General features: G+C 41.7%; 1 protein-coding gene across 1 annotated transcript in view; it reads left to right on the forward strand.

Annotated features, from left to right (window-relative positions):
* The window catches only part of NIBAN1 (niban apoptosis regulator 1), a 153,173-nt gene that overhangs the window by 58,821 nt on the left and 74,467 nt on the right, over positions 1–19,885 (forward strand). Inside the window, exons 2-5 of the mRNA XM_078078053.1 lie at positions 3,240–3,370; positions 6,122–6,253; positions 10,565–10,679; positions 15,535–15,702. Of these exons, the coding sequence (XP_077934179.1) occupies positions 3,240–3,370; positions 6,122–6,253; positions 10,565–10,679; positions 15,535–15,702 (546 nt within the window). The remainder of the gene's footprint in view (positions 1–3,239; positions 3,371–6,121; positions 6,254–10,564; positions 10,680–15,534; positions 15,703–19,885) is intronic.

Below are 19,885 nucleotides of genomic sequence, written 5' to 3' on the forward strand. Positions count from 1 at the left end.
ATAACAGTCAAAATTTATTGAGCAACTAGTGTCAGGCACTACTCTAGGCACTTTTTTACCTACAGAATATCTCACTTAATCCTCACAAAACCAGTGAAAATGGGCAATTTACCCATTTTACATGAGAAAATTGAGGCTCAGGGAGAGAGAGGCTCAATGTAACACGGTAACTAACTCATGCTTTTCACTCTGGTTCCTTAATACCAATATTTTATTTAGTTGGTTTTCATTTAGATATGTACCGAGGGTCCTGTATGTGCTGGTAAGTGTTCCTGAAACGTCTGTGAAAATGTCGGTTATGTTTGTTTAGAACCTGCAATGAGTGGGATGGCTGTTCGGTGTGCAGCTGGGCAGGATGGCCCCAGCTGAAGAGTTACACAAGAGAGCCTGCTTTTATCTTCTCCCTGATTCCTTAGTTCAGCTTCAGGACCTTCCCCTGGCGGTTGGCTTGGGTGCTCATCACCATTATCATGATTGATTTAATTACTATTGATTATTGAGCACTTTCTATGTGCCAGCTACTGTGCTGAGCAGTTTACTGCATTATTTCATGAATAACTACAATAACACTATGAGAATGCTCCTTTTGTCTTCATTTTATATGAGGGGAATTAACTTGCATAAGGTCCCACTGCTGGTAAGTAGCAGAGATGGCATTCAAACCCAAGTCTTTCTGATTCCAGAGTCCATCTTCCTAACCAAAGTGTATTTTGCCCCAACACTAGGCTTTTCTCTAAATGTCAAGATCTATACTTCGGTGTTCCTATATTTGGGTTTAGATAGGCTTAATCTAAAATCTAGATACCCAGGGACGCCTGGGTGGCTCAGTCGGTTAAGCGTCTGCCTTCGGCTCAGGTCATGATCCCAGGGTCCTGGGATCGAGTCCCGCATTGGGCTCCCTGCTCCACGGGGAGCCTGCTTCTCCCTCTGCCTCTGCCTCTCTCTCTGTCTCTCATGAATAAATAAATAAAATCTTAAAAAATAATAATAATAAAATCTAGATACCTTTTGAGAATCGCTTTAGGTTCTTTTCCCCCTAGAACTTCTGATATTGTTAGCTGTTTCATTCACATTTTGAACCAGTCATTAGGTTAATTACCAAAGGAAGCTGCAATCCCTTTTTTATAAATGCTGCCTGGTGGAAGATGTGTTGACACTCAAATCACAGAAGCATTTTTCTCATACACTGGAAGGGAGTGGTGGCATTGTAACACCTCTGTAGAAACAGGGCATCCTTGGGTGAGGCTTTGTGATGTGGCAGGAAATCAAGTTTCAAAGGTTTGTAGAGCTCATCATAAAATGGCATCCACCTTCTTTCATTTAAATCCAAATGCTTGCAGGAGTGCAAAAATTAGTATCATAAATTAGCAGGCTGCTCTTCTGTTAGACAAAATAGTGGTCACTTGGTCCCAAAGGGCAAATTTTGTTAATTGTTTATATGTTTTGGTGATGTGAGACTCATTCTTATTGTGGGAATTCTTAAAGATATCCTACTCCTATGTAAGAAAATTATAGACAAGGATCTAGAATTTTATTTATGTATTATATAAAAGCTAATAAAAATATTAACCAATTAGATAATTATAAAGCCTGAGTATATTAAAGTATTATGCAAATACTGATTAATAGTCATACCATGGACTCACAGAGCAAGCAAAAGCATGCCTGATTCAAATTATAGGAGCTTTTATTTGCATTTCTACAGAACCTATTATTAATGGGTCTCAAAGCACCTTTCAAGTAATAGTTATTAAAGCCCATAAATATGACCCAAAAATGTCATTTTATTGAGGGAATAAGCAAGAATTCGCTTTTACCTCATACATAGTATGGGATTTAAATGCCTGAGCTAAAGTGGGATTCTTCATATAAAGGGATTACTCATACACTATGGGTCTTTGAATGCTATGAATTCAAGGTTCTCATATTGAATATCTCAATCTATGGGGTTAGAACTCTTCACTTATTTTTGAAATTTTACATGCATAATAGCTCTAAACAAATCTTGCCGGTATGTTATATTTTAGTATTTCTCTGTGACTATATCAAATTTGAAAACAAAAATTATGCCAAGTTCACATGAAAGTATTTAAAAATATTCTGGAATATCATATCAGGTTTATTTTTTCTCAAGATAACATCTTATTCCAAGGACTAACAGTTTGTAAGCACAGTCAGTGGGACCTGTGTTTATTTCTCTACTTTGTAGCAAGTCCTTGAAAGGTTGTGAGGATTTCTAATCTGTCTCAGAATATTCCTTTGCCCTTCCTCCCCAATTTCTTTTTCTCCTTTCCCTCCTTTGCAACTTCCCTACACTCTAAAGCTAAGCACAGGTTGGAAAAGCTCAAGAATATTCCTAGTGCCTGACTCTCCCTCTTCTTCCATCTTGAGTCCTCCAACTGCCCCCTTCCCCACCGTGATTGATCCTAAGCTTTATTTTCTTTTGGTGCTAAGAGATCATAATGCAGTTGCTGGTCACTATTGGAAGGCAGCTATACTCATGTTTATACTTCAGTGTCATATAGTTTCCAAGAAAAGTATGGACTAGTGAGCACCTTCCTTTATAGTTAGGGACACTGGAGCCCGGAGAGAATGAAGGACTCAACTGAGGTCATCCAGCTGGTTTCTGCCTCCCTGGAATTGGGACCACAGCTCAGGTCTCTAGACTCTCAAACCAAAGCTTTTCCCTCTACCTCATAGTAATTGTATAAGGCTTTGAGTCACACAAAAAATTTACCCAGAAACACAGGGGGCAGAACTAGAAGAAATAGTTTGTTGATTTTATCCAGGGCTGTGGGTCAGCAAGATGAGGTGGAGTCTCAGGGGTCTTAACAAAAACAGAATATTGTGTGTGTGGAATTGAAATGGTGGACCCTGGGATTATTGTGTAAGAGTTGGGTGACTGGAGGTAGAGGTGGATGAAGAGCAAGTTGAAGTGGAGAATCAGGTAAGGTAGAATGGTAGTTGTAGAAAGATTTAGAAGGATGGCTGAGTTTATGGCCTTGGCAATGTGAAAATTTCTATCGGTTACTGGATGGATGGTCCTTAGGGATAGCAGAGTCTCTCAGGATGATGTCAGGGAGAGGGAGAGATAAAGGCACGTATGGCATGTTACAAAGTTCTCAGGGAATGTGAACTCATAACAAATCCCTGGGAAACAGTGGTCTTAGAGGGGTAGATATGTGTCTATTCTGTAAGAGATGCTGCATTTCTAATTTCTAATTTTCATATTTTTCTAGGGAAAACTGAGGCTACTATCAAAAACTTCAGTCCCTACTATAGTCGCCAGTACTCCGTGGCTTTCTGCAATCATGTACGCAGTGAAGTAGAACAGCAAAGAGATTTAACATCACAATTTTTGAAGACCAAGGTAACCTATGGACATTTGGTTGACAGTTTCTCCCACTGAAGAATGCTTTATAACTCATCATATTTCTGAAATAAACAGTAATTTAAATGGCAGTTTAAAAAAATCTGTTCTCAAATCATTTCATGTTCAAAAAACTCTATCTGTCTGGAAGTTAGAGTGTATGGTTTCTTGTTGATGGTGTAATCCATATAGAAAGAAAACTAGTATGATCCAATTTTATTGTTTTTCCCACATGATGCTTTAATATCAGGAAATTTGACTTGCTGTAGTGAAGTTCAGTTTTAAAAAAGTCATAATTTTAGTGCCTCATATTATGGGCATTTTTGTTTTGGTCATTGATCAAATATGATTTTTTTCTTCGAATCCCCTGACTTATTCTTTCTCCTTTGCTCCATGATAATAATTACCCACAACCTCAACACATATTCATTCATTGACACCTACTATGTGTCAAGCCCTATTCCAAGAATTGGGGATCAAGACAAATTCTCTGCTTTCCTGTATATATTTAAAAGTAGGAGGCAGTAAACAAATAAAGAAACAAGTATCAGGTGATATCAGGTCATAATAAATGCTCAAAGAAAAATAAAGCAGGAGCCTTATTTTAGAGAAAATGATCAGAGAAGCCCTCTGTGAAGATGAAATTTGAGCGGGAACTGGAGTGAAATAAGAGTAGGCTGTGCGAATATCTGCAGGATATGGAACAGTAAGTGCAAAGGCCCTACAGCAGTCATAAGCACATCAGGAAGGCTATGTGCTAAGAGCAGCGCGAGCAAGGAAGAAAGGATGATAAATGACTACAGAGTGAAAGGGAAGGACCAGACCATGGAGGAGATGTAGACTGTGATAAGGGTCTTTATTTGTAAATATGAAGAGAAGTTATTGGAGGATATCAAATACAGAGTAACTTGGAATTTTCAGTGCTCTCTCTGGCCTCTCCATAGTGAATAGACCATGATGAGGGATAAGAGGGGAACTTGGAGATGGGTGAGGAGGACACAGTAGCAATGCAAGAGAAGAAGGGTGAAGGCAAGTTGGATGAGGGTGGTGATGGTAGCAGTTGTGAGGAAAGGTCCAAGTCAAAATGGACTTGAGATAGAGCTGATGGAACTTGCTGATGCATTGGATAGGACATTATAGAAGAGAGAAAGTCAGGGATGACTACTTGGTTTTTAGCCTGCGCAAATAAGTACATGGAGTTGTCTTTTACTCAGAAGGAAGGGTCCGAGGTGGATGGGAATCACGTGTTCCCTTTTGGCCATGTAAGTTTGAGATGCTTATTTGACATACACCTGTGGAAATAGTGAATAGGTAATTAGTTGACATTTGGAGACCAGGAAAAGAAGGATCCAGCGAGATGGATTGATAAGAAATAGCCTTGCAGGAGGAGAAAATCAGGAAAGAGGAATGTGCCAGAAGGCAAATAAAGAAGGGCTTACAAGAAGGAGGGAGTGATAAATGGGTCAGATACCGCTTAGAATTTAAGTTGACCAATAGATTTAGCAGCATGGGTGTCATTCCCATAGAAGAGTGATTCTCACAATGTAGGGAGCTTGTTAAAAATGCAGTTTGGCCCACACCTCCAGAGATTCTGATATAGTAAGTCTAGGGTAAGGCCACATTTTTAACAAGTGTATCAGTTGATTTGAGTGGCCCAGGTTAAAAAAAATGCTGCACATAGAACTATAAAGTTCAGCCTATACATGGGTTCAGTCTCATTTAAAGAGAAGAGTGAGATCCTCTCTTACCTGTTAATGAGGCAAGATAGGAAACGGCCTCTTTTATCTGTCAGGACAGAATAAATTCAGAAGGCAATTTAGTTCATCCCTTAGCCAAGTCTCAAAAAGATTAGTGTATCTGTCTTCTCCGTATGCTTCATGTAAATTTTGCTTGAAGGTGGAGGGATACGTTTCTAAAAGCACTTTGATTTTTTTTAATAAAGGGAAAAGAGATATAAATTCAGTGACACGTGAAAGACAGGAGGCCCATTCCTGTATTTTGAGATAATACAGGGATTTTACCATGAGACAGGATGGGAGTTATTCCTTACACAGTTAACCCAAAGGGAGACCTAACTAAGAATCTAGCAGAGACTTCCCTATAGCACATATGTCATCAAGGTTAATAAGAAAGCTTCAAACTTTTACTTAAGTAGAAAGGTAGAACTGCAGTTTGCTGGCTAGCCTGCTTGTTCTTCAACCAGAGGGTGAACACAGTCTCTTTGAGGAGCATGCACATGGGGCAAGGGTTTACAGTCTGGGTCCCCAGGGCTTTTAGATCTGGGAAGACCACTGAACATTGACCCTCGAGCCTGTACCTGAAGGTATGGTGGATACAGGAGCAGCCTATTAATTCTCCTGTTTTCAGGGATATTCACGGTGTTGGGGTATACAGCCACAACTTACACTTACCTACCTCTTCCAGAGTTTATCAACGATCCTTAAATGACATGTATACAAGGCACAACCTTATTACTACAATCCCTTCAACCATCCGCTTCTCTTTTTGTAGCATAATGGAGGGAAATGAAAGTCAAAAACATATCAATAAGACAAATATTTGCATTTGGTCAGAGGGAGCAGGAAGGGAAAGTATGGAGAGAGGTGGGGGAAGCCACAATTTCCCCAGGATCTCAGCACATGATAGTTTCTGAAAACATTCCTTGAACTCCCATGGATAGACTTAGTGATAGCAATAGCATGCTATGTTATTTTTTGTTGTCATGATTAATGATATTCACCTTCTTTAAAGCCACCATTGGAGCCTGGAATTGTTCTGTATGAAGCAGAGCTATCACAGTTTGCTGACGACATAAAGAAATGGAAGGAGCGGTACATTGTGGTCAAAAATGATTTTGCTGTGGAGAGCTATGAGAACAAAGAGGTATGATGTTTGTTTGTAGTGGTTCTTGCAACATTCTTCAACATTGGCTGGGTTGACTCATATGCCCTCTCCTTTGAGACTGATTCCTTCAATAAGCACTCACTCATGCAGCTACTTACTTCAGTTAACATGTTTACTGAATGCCTATGATAGCCAAGTGTTATAGAAGGTTCTGAGCCTCTAACAGCAGGTGAGACAGATGCTTGCAGTCCAGCGGGCAAGATAGACTTGGAACGAGTAATTGCAAGGGAGTGTGAAAATAGGTTACACCAAGTGACCAGTGCAGGAGCCCTTCCTAGGATCATTCAGCTTCAAGGTCTTTTTCAGTCACTGCCCTCATATCTCTCCCTCTTGGCTCAATGTCTCCATGTCTTCCTACTGGTAAGCCTCCTATGTGACAAGCGGCTGAGAAGTTACTTAATAAGACTATGACTGCATTTACATGGGTTCCTAAAAATTCAAACATTTCAAGACTTCATTCTACTTACAGATTTTTTTCATTTAACTTTTTCCTGGTTATCATATGATTTTTCTGTAAAATCATTAGATGGCGGGCGCCTGGGTGGCTCAGTCGTTAAGTGTCTGCCTTCGGCTCAGGTCATGATCCCAGGGTCCTGGGATCAAGCCCCGCATCGGGCTCCCTGCTCTGCGGGAAGCCTGCTTCTCCCTCTCCCACTCCCCCTGCTTGTGTTCCCTCTCTCGCTATGTCTCTATCAAATAAATAAATAAAATCTTAAAAAAAAATCATTAGATGGCTATCTAATATGTCTGCAAACTATGGAGAAAATGAGGTCATGTATAAAGTGCCTAGCACGTGAGAGGACTTCCGTTTTTGTTGGTTCCCATTTCTCTCCTCACATGGGGAGGTCATTTGGTCTAAGGAAAAAACACTGGGCAGTGAATTGGGAAAACAAAAGTTTAGGTTGGGCCTCAGTTACACCAGAGAGTCAGGCTGAATGATCCCACTGGTTCCTTCCAGATCTTGCACTGTACACATTTTTAGTCTACATAGATCCTCAAGCTCCTTTTGGAGTGAATGTTTATCAGTTGAAGGTGGTACCAGGTTTAAAACTCTGCTTTCTTGACTCCAAGTTTAAGAACAGTCAGGACAACCTCCATGGATACTTGGAGTAATACCTCGGATGCTAAAACATTAGGAAGAGGCTTCAGATTGACAAGTCAATGTGCTTCCTTTCCATTTCTGATGGGAAATAGAAATAAAATACAGTTTGAACTTATTCCACAGGCTACCAGGCAAAGTTCAAGTGCTCTCCTGGGTAGTCTTATTCTTTTCAACATTCATTAAGCTAATATCTTCTCTGCTTATGTATCTTAGGACTTTATTCAACACTTGATTTGCTCTCAGAAGCAAATTATCAATGCACTACATACAATAATGATAATGATAATAAATCACCTCAGGGGCGCCTGGGTGGCTCAGTCGGTTAAGCGTCTGACTTCTGCTCAGATCACGATCCCGGGGTCCTGGGATTGAGTCACACGTTGGGTTCCCTCTCTCTCTGCTCCTTCTCCCACTCGTACTCTCTCTCTCTCTCTCAAATAAATAAATAAAATCTTAAAATAAAACAAATCACCTCATATTTTGTATGGCACATTACAATGTTCTGTCAGGGAAGCTTGAGAAGAGGCAGTAGAGCATAATGGTTAATGTAATGGGCTTTGAATCACACCTTTGCCAGTTACTAGATATGTGTCCTTGAATAAGTTATAGATCTCCTTGAGCCGCTATTTTCTCATCTGTAAAATGGTGAGCATGATCCATCCCTTCGTGACCATGTTGTTGTAAGGATTTAATAAATGAACATATTAAAGCACTTAGCATATGGCCAACCACTGGCAGAGCCCAATGTACAGCCGTTACAGTACGATTACTACTAACTAATTGAGAGGAAACACTCATAGAGCTTGCTCTTGGATTTATTAGGGTTTTCACCACATTTGGCACTAACTGAACTTTTAACTTTGAATCAGATTTTGGTGTTTTTTCCTTCTTTTCATTTTCTCAAGCTTGCTCCTTCAACTTGCAATTTATGGACTATATTGCTTTCTTTGCTTTGCTCATCATTTTTAAATAAACTTGTTCAGGTTGTTAAGATATGGTCACTGAATTTGGTAATAACTACATATTTTTTTAAAAACTTGGAAATTTTATAGGGGTGCCTGCAGAGCACCCCAGGGGCGCTTTAGTCTGTTAAAAACTTGGAAATTTTTAAAAGTGCCCATACGGTTTGTCATAATTCCTCAAAGTTTTAATAATATCCTGTTTTTTTAATTTATAGAAGGGCATTTTTTTATTATACCTAAGAGTTATATATTAAGTACCTATAAATTGCCTATTATTTCATTGAGAGTCTGGTTTTGGAAGGTAATTAAGCAGGAAAAAATGAAACGTTCTCATTCAATAATCATGCCCTACTTCCTGTACACTTTCTGGACAGACCCGGGTATGAATCTGAGATTTGTCACCAACTCACTGCTGGGCCATTGACAAGTTCTTTGAGCTTCATTTTTCTCATTTATAAAATGGAGAAAATAACTCATAGCACTGTTTTGAGGATTAAATAACATAAAGTTTATAAAAGTCCAGATTGGGGCCTGTTAGAAAAAATAACGCGATTCAGTCTGAGCTGAACTGCTCTTAGACTTTCTCAGAGTCACAACTTTAGATTCTTCTGTGTTGTGCTCTGGGTCCCTCATGTGCTTAAGCAGTTGAGTAGGGGTTCTTACAAATGGAAAGCAACCGGGGCGCCTGGGTGGCTTGGTTGGTTGAGCACCTGCCTTCGGCTCAGGTCATGATTCCGGGGTCCTGGGATGAGTCCCCCATCGGGCTCCCTGCTCCACGGGGAGTCTTCTTCTCCCTCTACCCCTCCCCACTGCTTGTGATCTCTCTCTCTTTCATGCTTTCTCTCAAATAAAAAATCTTAAAAAAAAACCAAACAAATGGAGAACAACCTTCTTAAATATGCAAGGATTTGTTTTGGGGCTCCTGGGTGGCTCAGTCTCTTAATCGTCTGCCTTTGGCTCAGGTCATGATCCCAGGGTCCTGGTTCAAGCTCTGCCTCGGGCTCTCTGCTCTGCAGGGAGTCTGCTTCTCCCTCTCCCTCTGCTCTGCCCCATTCTGTACCGCTGTCTCAAATAAATAAAAAAATCTTCAAAAAAATTTAAAAAGAAAATAATTTGTTTTGTTTGGGACTCTTCACTCGCCATCTTATTGATGGAGAACGTGTTATTGTTATTCTGATTTTGTTACCCTGGTCAACATTATTTTAGTTTTCCCCAAAAGCATACTCTAGATTTTGGGTCATACAGTTTCTTGGTTTCAATTCTCAATTTGCGTTGAGGCTGTTATTCTCAGAATTTTGCCGTGACATAAGCCCTCCCATCAGAGGCACATACTTCAATTTTACCTTATCTGTCTGTCTTCGTGAGTGGATCTGCCGCACAAACTGCTCTGGAGCAGTAGCAATTCTCTGCCCTTCTTCTTTTTTTTTTTTTTTAAGATTCCATTTAATTATTTGAGAGAGAGAGAGAAAGACAGTGAGCGAGAGCACAAGCAGGGGGTGGGCAGAGGGAGAAGCAGGCTCCCCGCTGAGCAAGGAGGCCGAAGCTGGACTCCATCCCAGGACACTGGGATCACGGCCTGAGCCAAAGACAGATACTTAACCAACTGAGCCACCCAGGCGCCCCTCTCTGCCCCTCTTTTACATTTTCCAAACAGCAGAGCTTTTTGTCTGCTGGCCAGAATTTGTTCTTATGTCATGATGTTGCATTTCCATCCTAGATCATTTTACTGCAAAACAGTCTCACATGGTGTCATGTCTTATCATGACAACACTTTTCTGTTTTGGGTGAAAATCCATGGCAACCATCATTGCAATTATATGTCCTCCATGTCATTCATCATCGGTCCCCAAGCCTTTTGTGCAGGGAGTGTCTATATGCATCATCACCCTTGTGGTTATGAGAATGATTCAGGTGCTAGCATCTGAAATGCTAAGTGTGGTGCAGGATTTCGAAGTTACTAAGATGTCTTCCCCACTTGAGAAACATACCTAGAGTGAATCTCCTGAGATTAAGGACTCTGATTTACCATTTTGTGACCATCACTAAAGTACTTTGCAAGTCACAGGTACACAAAACATATTTTTTAAATATGTGGCTCTTCCTCAGAGACATAGTGTAGGAATTGTTATCTCTGAGTGTGTGTGCCTGTGTCTCTAATATTCTTGGCATTTTCCAAAAATCCAAATGGGGGAAAAAAATCACCTATTTATGCCTTTTTCTCCCCAGGCCTATCAGAGAGGAGCGACTCCTAAAAGCCGAATTCTTCCAGCTGGTGGCAAGGTGTTAACCTCAGAAGATGAATATAATTTGTTATCTGATCGGTTTTTCCCAGACCCTATTGGTGAGTCACTGAGCATTCTTTCTCAAGGCAAAATTCCGACACTGGCTTTGTTTTGCTAGACCAGTGGTTCTCAATGGCGGAAGGGGATTTTGCAGGACATTTGGCAGTGTCTGGAGACATTTTTGGTTGTCACAACGTGGGAGGCTGGTGCTATAAGCATTTAGTGGGTAGAGGGCAGCATGCTATACTGCACAGGATAGCCCCTGACAATGAAGTATCTACAGTTGAATAGTTGCTGAGGTTGAGAAACTGGGCTAGCCGCACATTCTCTGTAGACACATGGAAGATTGTAATTTCTCTAATTTGGGTAAACATTTTACCACTTCTGTTATTTTAAATCACATTCAGTAATACACAAGGCAGGTACTGTGTTTCTAGCCCATGGAAAATGTACCATTCATTTGTCAGGCATCTTGAGGCTTCGAAATATATGCCAGCTTTAATTGCACCATACAGAGCAACAGAAACAAATAGGTAGGGCCCTATTTCTATGAAATATACAATCCCACCTTTAAGCAAGCAAGTCCAGACCTGTCAGAGAATATTATTTTTATAATTTTAGGATGATATGCAATAAAATATCCTGAGTTGACAAAATAACAAGCATTACAGTCACTCATAGCTACTATATAAAAATAGCATTGCATTAATCTGTAAGTAATAACTGTAAGTAATACCTGATTGCTGTCATGGAAAGAGTACTGAATTATAAATTTAGAGGCTGGATTTTTATCTAGTTCTGTGACACTTATCAATGTTTTCCCTAGCCATTGTTGAGCCTCTCTGGTTTCTGATCCTCTAATTCTAGGCCCTTGAACTTAAAAATCTAGAAGGATCTTTCCAGCTCTAATGTTCTTGGATTCTCATTTATTCCACTTTTTGCATTAGTGAAAGTGATGGATAATATAGAGGCCAAATAGCGCGTTTCATAGAGATTCACGAACTGTGGATAATAACTCCATCTGGCTTTGTGTAAATCATACCACACAGTAATTACTTGGTTTCTTGAAGAGAGCCCTGGTTCTTATTAATGGGCATAATCATATCATTAGAATTTATGGAGAAAAATATAGTCATTTTATCAATTGTTATTTTGGTGTAGAATGCTTAGCGTAGTGTTTTTAATAGCACTATTATAGGATTAGTACATGGACCATAAAGCTAGATTAAAAAACTATTACTAAGTAATTCAAGCTAAAACAACACTTTATGTGCACTATACATATTATTATATTTTCTTTCAACATCTACTTGTATGTCATCTTGGCTCTGGAGCTGCTGCTAGAAATGGGAATGCCAACTTGATGACTCTTCGGAATTTCTCCAGCAGAACTTTTCAATGAAATCAGTCAGAATAGACAATACATTTATTGGTTTATTGGTGAAATCATATCAGAAGAAATGAATAGGAATAAAAAACACAAGGCCTGTGTGACTAATGCCATTTGACCCAAGGCTTCGGATTGGGGTATTTCAAGGACTTTTTTTTATTGAATGGTGTGGCCCTCTGAGTTTTAAAAATAGAATATTCTACAGTAGATCATTTGTGATATCTTTGTAACTCAACTCGGAAAAAATGCAGATCAATGGCATCTGGAAAACTGTTGTAAAATGTTAAATGAGAGATAACTAGAGACTAAGAAGAATGAATTTTATGGGGCTTGAAGCTTTTAAATGCAAAGGGTCAGTGTTGCTTTTGAGTTGTTTGTACAAAACTGTGACATCTTGGAAAGGGTGAGGGGAATTGTATCATAAAACCATGTTCATCAGGAAGACTCACTGTGTGATACTAATTCAGCTGGAAAGAATAAAGGCACAATGAAGATAGGAGGCATTAACCTCACTTGAGAAAAAGTGATTCATAACTAGAGGTTATGAATAAGTATGTCTTCTTTACACAGTATTCTACTAAGATGATGTATCAATTATGCCTTCATATTTTGCTAAAGTGATTCACTTGTGTGACATTTGTTAGTTAGAATCTAGTTTGCTGCAAACAACAAAAGACTCAAATACATAAGGCTTTATTATTTTGCTAAAAATATTTTGGATATTCCAAGTCCAGGGCTGGTATGGCAGTTCTATAAATGTCAGGGACTCTTTTTAGCTTTCTCTCCCTTTATCTCTAGGTTGTGGCCCTTACTGATACAATCAGTATCAGTTGGAGCGTCAGTCATGGTTTTCTCATTCCAGACAGCAGGCAGGAGAAAAGAGAAGGAGGTGGGGACATTCCCTCTTTTTAAGGATCCTTCAGGAAGTTTCACTGCCACTTCGGTTTCTATCCCATTGACCGGAACTTAGTGGATGGGGCCCACCAAGCTGTAATGGAAGCTGGAAATGTAGTCTTTATCGTACAGTCACTTGCTCAAATGAAATTTGGGGATTTTATAACTAAGAAAGAATGGGGAAAATACATAATGATGTAGTTTTGGAATGTTGGTGAGACAAGGCAATTTTATTAAAGCACAGGGACAGCCCCATGGGCAGAAAGAGCTGCTGCACTGAGGTTGGAGGAATGGCTGATTATATACTTGGGAGTTGGGGGATGTAAGGGACAAAGGGAGGTGTCCAAAAGGACTTTCATATGCTGAAGAAGACTTCAGGATACTGGAGGCTTGTTTTTCCTTCTAGTAAGGCATTAACATTAAGACAGTTGGGAGCTTCCTGGAGCAATGTTATACTCTTATCTCAGGTCCTTGTCAATGGGCTGCAGGTCTAAAGAAATTCAATTTTGTTTACTTTCCCTTCTGCCTCAGTTTTCCACATCACTCATGGAAGGGAGGGTGATGTTAGGGCTCTAGGAAATTGAGTTACGAGTTATGGGTCTCTGAAAGTTAAGCTATTGATAAGAATGCTTTTTCCTTGTAAATCACTAAGACATTGGTAAACTGATGGAGACTCATGTCCGGCAGGACTGTGATCTCTGTCAGTTAACCATCTGTTTTTTCCCTTTCTTTAGTTTTAGGGCAGCTAGGACTACCTGAAAAATAGAGTGGGGAGGGGGCAGTTTGCTTGGTCCTCAGCTTGCCCTCTGCTCCCTCATCAGATATGTGTTACAACTAGAGGTCTGTGCTACCGAATTTAATCATTGATTCACTCGTTTGTACAGTGATTCATTCTTCTATTATGTGCCAGGTAGTTTGTGAGGTACTGGTGCACCAAAGTTTGTGCTTCTAGCGCATTCTACTTTGTTACCTTCAGATTTCAGGACATTGAACCAGAGTCCCCATATATGCCCCAGGAAATCTATTTTTTATTTATCCAATCTTGATTTATTAATTTGCTGGTAGCAAGACTCTGTCCTGGAGTCTCCCATGTGGCTCTGATCCATTGTTGGGTATGCCTAGTGCTTTCGGTGGCCTCTGAGAGGGTCCTTTTGTCCTTCCCTTCCCTGAGATTGGTGCCCATTTTATGTAGGTAGAGAGCACAAGCTAATAAGCTGGGGGTCATTTAACCAAGCATAACATCATATAACGGGAATGCATGGAAGGGAATAAAATTTAGGTAGGGATCTGAATAGTAGCATGGTTTAACATGAGTTTCTTAGAATTGATTTTGAGGTAAGTGGTAAAAGACCATCGTTTAAAGTTTTTAAGATTTCCTAGGACAACATAGCACATTTACTCAACAAACTGTAGTTGAATATCTCCTCGGTTCCACAGCTGTGCTAAGGGCTGAGCATACAAAGATATGTAAGGTGCGGTTTCCATCCTCTTATAAGAGCTCCAGGGCACTGGTACTGCTTCCTGGGGAAAGGAACTGTGTGAGAACCAGTGGGGGAGCTCATCTCACTCTGTGCCGTCCACCCTGCCTGTCAGACATGAAAACAGATCTCTACAATATTTAGGGAGAACAAGGTAGGGAGCACCCAACCCTTTCTCTAGGGGCACGGGGAGGTGCCAACAGAGACACCCCAGAGGAGCAGCTTTTGAACTGACTTTTAAAGGATGAATGAGAATCTTCTAGGAGAAAGCATGGTGGAAAGGATAGAGGAAAAGGTAATAGGACCTGCAGAAACAACATTCCATATTATGGAATGGAGGACCATGCCAAAGGAGAGCAGAGACTAGTCAAAATGGGACAGAACAGGGCAAAAATACCAACACTTCGCAGGGGGGTGGAGAGAAGGGGCAGAGGAACCAATAAAGCTGACCATGAAGAAACAATTTTCAAAAAGCACAAAGGACACCAGGAGAGAGGTGATCCTGCAAGTCAAGGGGAGAGAACGTTTTCAAAAGAAGGGGTAGTCAGCAGCAAGAGATACTTCAGATCAGGTGAAACGTCTTAGCTAATGAGAAAAAAAAAGGCTTAGGTAATGAAGAAGCAGCCACAAGCTGGCAGTTAGGACAACATCAGCGACCTCAGCCATGGGGTTTCGGGGCTCGTGGGGCAGGAAGCAGACTGAGGCAGGAAGAAGCAAGTGCTGGGTTGGCAGGGACAGGGAGGAGCCAGGGAGCGCAGGGCAGAGAGAGCGAGCTGCCTGGTGGAAAGGGCGCCTGTGGGGACGGGAGGGTGAGTGGCTGCGCAGGCAGACCTGTGAGCCTCAAGAGGGCCAGCGGGGCCACCCAGACTGTTTGCGGATCCTTGATATGAGGAAGTTGAGAAAGACGATGTCTGGTGGCCTTGGCTGTCCCTGTCAGGGAGGGGGCGAAGCCACCTGCTGGAGTGAGACAGTCACCTGTGGAGGGAGTGAGAGGAGCCTGAACTGCCATTTCCCGCCATCCTGGGAAGACATCTCATGTCACCTTTCTGTCCCATGGCCCGCCCCAAAGAGCTGCCTTCACGGCCCAAAATAAGTATTTTAAATAAAAGACGCACATTTTAAAATGTCTTCGTGTTTTCCACATTGCGTTAGCCTCCAGTGAGAAGGAGAACGCTCAGCCCTTCGTGGTCTTGCCCAAGGAATTCCCCGTGTACCTGTGGCAGCCGTTCCTCAGACACGGCTACTTCTGCTTCCACGACGCCGCGGACCAGAAGAAGTTCGGCGCTCTCCTGAGTGACTGCATCAGACATCTAAATCACGGTAGGACACGGCGCCCTCACACGCCCCGCGGGGCTGCTTTGGCTCAGGGGGCCTGGTCAGTCGCCGGAAGAACGGTTCCTGGAGCGTGCCGCCCCCCGGAGGGAGGGGAAGTCACGTGACGCAGGAGTTGGTGCGTCAGAGCGCCGACACGTCGCCGCTGGTTGTTAGGTTAGGTCTGCGAAGCCTCCGCGAAACGGAGTGTGGGGCCTTACCCCGTGGCACGTGTGAGCCAAACGCATGCATATAATTTTGTGTATCATTCACCCTCCTTTCTTTTGAGGTTTCTTATTGAAATGACACCAAGAATGTTCCAGCTGTCCCTGGCGATTTTAGTCCTTACGACGTTTCTTGTTTTTTTTTTCCTCACCTTTATTTCTGAATAACTTGTGCGAAACTTTATGGTACCTACAATCACTGGGCGAACTTCCTGAACACAGATTTTTTAGGGGCTCCAACCTCAGATATTCTAATTCGCTGGCTCTCTGGTAGAGCCCCGATTTTGCTTTTCTGACAAGCTGCCCAGCGATGCAGATGTTGCTGGTCCCGGGCCACACCTGGAGTGATGTTGCTTCGCTTTGCCTCTAGGTACGGACTTAACTACCATCAGGTCTATAACGGAAAAGACTTTTCATTGCAATATTGCAATGAAACGCAATTCATTGATGAATTGATGTGAATGCTGGTTTTTCTGGAATCCATGGAGTCTTCAGTTACAGATGATTAAGCTCTTTGTTCTTTGGCAGCTGGAAAGGCAGTCGTTAGTCAGATATCATTGAGGGCTTACTCTGCCAGCCTCGGTAGGTATTAGGAACAGAGTAATGAACCATACAAAGTCCGTCTCTGGGTCTGTATTCAGAGACGAGGGACAACACAAGATAACTTGATAGTTCTCAAAGTTAATGTGTCGAGGGGTAACTAGAGGTGAGTATATGGTGAAGAATGGAAGTTCAGTACTTTAGGCTTGTCAGAGGAGGCCTCTTTGAGCAGGTGACATGTGAGGTGAGTGACCTTCCCCATCAGTGCTTTTTTTTCCTAATAAGGCTAATGTCATTGTATCTTTAAAGTTCTGAGGTTTCCCTGAGAATGTCAGTCCCAAAGAGCAGGAGTCACTAAGTGATGTGTGTTGGTCTGTTCTTGATTTTAGCTTGTGTATTGATAGGAAGCTAATGAGAAAATACAATGTCACTGTATTTTGCTATAGCAACTCTGAGTAACCTGCGTCATAATATTGGCTCATAACAAGTTAGGGACTTTATAAAAGCGATACTCTTATTAATATCTTGCCTTGTGGTTTGGATGTTCTAGAGACAAAGAATTGCCCAGCATTGCCTGTTCCGTCTAGCTCATTTTTCAGTACACTTAGACCTCTGTGTGCAGGGCCTGGGTCTAGTATGAACATGCAGTTGGCACTAAACACAAGAACCATGAAGTTCCCTTAAGCAGAGAATGTTCTCTGCCTAGCCAGATGGGACTTGCTTTATTCCCCCTTGCATGTACATAATAGGAAATTCCCTAGGGGATTTCTGGATGTTAATGTAGCCTGCATTCAGATTCCATTTATGGAAGATTTCAGTCAATTCAAAACCTAACTCTGCTCTCCAGTGTTATCAAAAGCACTAAGATAATGAGGTCTGGTCACGTTGCTCTCATTTTCCATCACGTTCCTCTGTCCAGAAACCACTTTTCCTCACTGTGGCTTTATGCAGACTTGATGGGATGTGGTGTAACTTCCAGTAGCTCCAGGCAGAACCAGAGACCGTCAAAACATTGTAGGGAACAGTCCTTGACTGCTATGGGTCCTTCCCTTCTGGCCTGTTTTTCTGTGTTTTGACAGCACAATGTACCACCCATCTTTACTGACTCACCTTTGTTGTTTCTACCTCTACCCGGTATTCATTGTATGATCTTGAGTAAACCTGTAAGAGGCTTGAGAATAGCGAACCATGATTTTTTTCCCATAATTACCAGAAGAGTCTAGGAATAGATGTAAAATTAGGGCTCAGGAAAACAGAGTAGGGCTGTTAGCCTGTTGTTGCCGCTCCACTGGCCCTCAAGCCACAACACACGTCTGTTGAGAACTAGCATATTCCAGCAGCTGATGCCGGGCCACTCTTGATCCTGTCCGCTCACAAGTCCTTGGGGGTCTTGTCTTTTCAGTTTTATTGAGATATAATTGTATCAGTCGAAGCTGTGTCACATACTAATTTGATGTATGTATATATCGTACAATGGTCACCACAGTAAATTTAGTTAATATCCATCACCTGGCAGAATCACGGTTTTTTTCTCATGAGAACCTTCAAGATCGACTCTCTTGGTGACTTTCAAATGTGCAATACAGTATTGTTAACTGTAGTCACCATGCTGTACGTGACAGCCCAGAATTTATTTATTTTATAACTGGAAGTTTATACCTTTGACCACCTTCACCCCATATCCCCACTCCCCACCTTCTGCCTCTAGCAGCTACCAATCCAATCCCTGTTTTAATGACATTGAGATTTTTAGGGTTTGTTTTGTTTTGTTTTGTTTTTTTAGATTCCAAATGTAAGTGAGATCATACAGTATTTGTCTTTCTCTGACATATTTCACTTAACATGATGCCCTCTAGGAATCTTTGAGGGAAGATTATTTCCTAGCCTTTGTGGTAAGCTCCACCAAGGATGTCTGTCACTCGGGTTCCTAGGACACCTCTCTTCGTGCTCAAATCCCACCACAACCCAGCCCACTTGGCCCAGGAGTTCTGGGTTCAAATTGGTCCAGGTATACATGTCCATTCATTCTGAATCCAGAACCACTTCTATTCCTCCTTATGGGGTGTGTTTGTTTACTATTTAACCCCAACAAAGGGCCTTGATTGCACTCTGTTCTTGGACAATAAGGCTATGTCCTAGGGCAGGTTAAGGCAAGTAGAAGGCTCTCTGCTCCTTCTTCCTTCAAGAGAGGGAGCTGCTTCTGGGCACCTCAAAGATTAGGTACATAAAGGTGTGTGTGTGTGTGTGTGTGTGTGTGTGTGTGTGTGTGTTTTGTTTTGTTTTGTTTTTGGCACCTCTTCTTTGAGCAGGCATAAAAAAATTCCACAATTATTCTTGAACATAACATCCTACTCCAACACTCTGGACTAAATGTCAAGCCCATTACATGATATGTGTCTATAGCAACTGCTGTCCTCTGTCCTTTTGGAATCACACTGCAATCCCTTGTCCCCAGTGAGGGAAGGCCAGGGTTCTAAATGTCCATTGCTATAAAATGGGAGTTATATAATACCAAGGTATTCCAAGATAGTCCTTTTGTCCAAAATTCAGTCTTATTCTTTAGAATTGTAGTTTGAAAAATCTGGTCATTGTAGTTATAGCGGTAGGATTGTTAAAACTCAAAAAAATATAGAGTTGTACATATGCAACATGGAATAATGATCATTATCAACACAAGTCTGTCTTTTCAGCTCAGGGTAAACATTCCTTGACATAGGAATTTGCAGGATGGGGAGAAAGTGTTTCTGGCAGGAAGAATAGAATGTGTGGAGACCAGGAAGATAGTCAGAGCATGGATCATTAGGGAAACTGAAAGAATTTTGTGTGGCTGGTGCTTAGCGAGGAGAGAGGAGCCAAGTAGGGATGGGGAGATGGGCAGGATCCAGGCTATAAAGGGCTTTGCAATGGATATTAAGGGATTTGCACTTTATTCTAACAGCAACAGGAAACTATTAAAAGGTTTTAAGCAGAGAAGCGACTCAGTCATATATTCATTTTAGAAAGGTCACACTGGCTGCTGTGTGGGCAAAGGATGGGAGGGTACCATGCTGGGATGCCAGGAGGCCACTTAGAAAGCTTTGGTAGGCACCAGATGGTGGGAGCCTGCACGAGAGAGCTGATAATGGGGATGATGAGAGGTGGCTGGATAAGAGAGATATCCAGGAAGTAGAATGAATAGAACTTGAGGTTAGACAGTGTGAGAGTGAGGCAGTGGGAGGATTCCCACCTGCTGCCATTCTCTGAGACAGGAACCTTGCATGAAGAGAAGCAGGTGCCAAGGAAAGATGATGAATGTGGTCAGTGTCATAGACACTGAGTTGGAGAAGTCCATGAACATCCAGGTGAGGAAGTCTCATAGACAGACGCGTGGACAGGGCTGGAGACGGGAGGACCCTCTGGAGGGGAGACCCGAGTGGGAAGTCAGCAGC

The sequence above is a fragment of the Halichoerus grypus genome, chromosome 7 (genome assembly GCF_964656455.1).
Source record: "Halichoerus grypus chromosome 7, mHalGry1.hap1.1, whole genome shotgun sequence".
NCBI classification, from domain to species: domain Eukaryota; kingdom Metazoa; phylum Chordata; class Mammalia; order Carnivora; family Phocidae; genus Halichoerus; species Halichoerus grypus.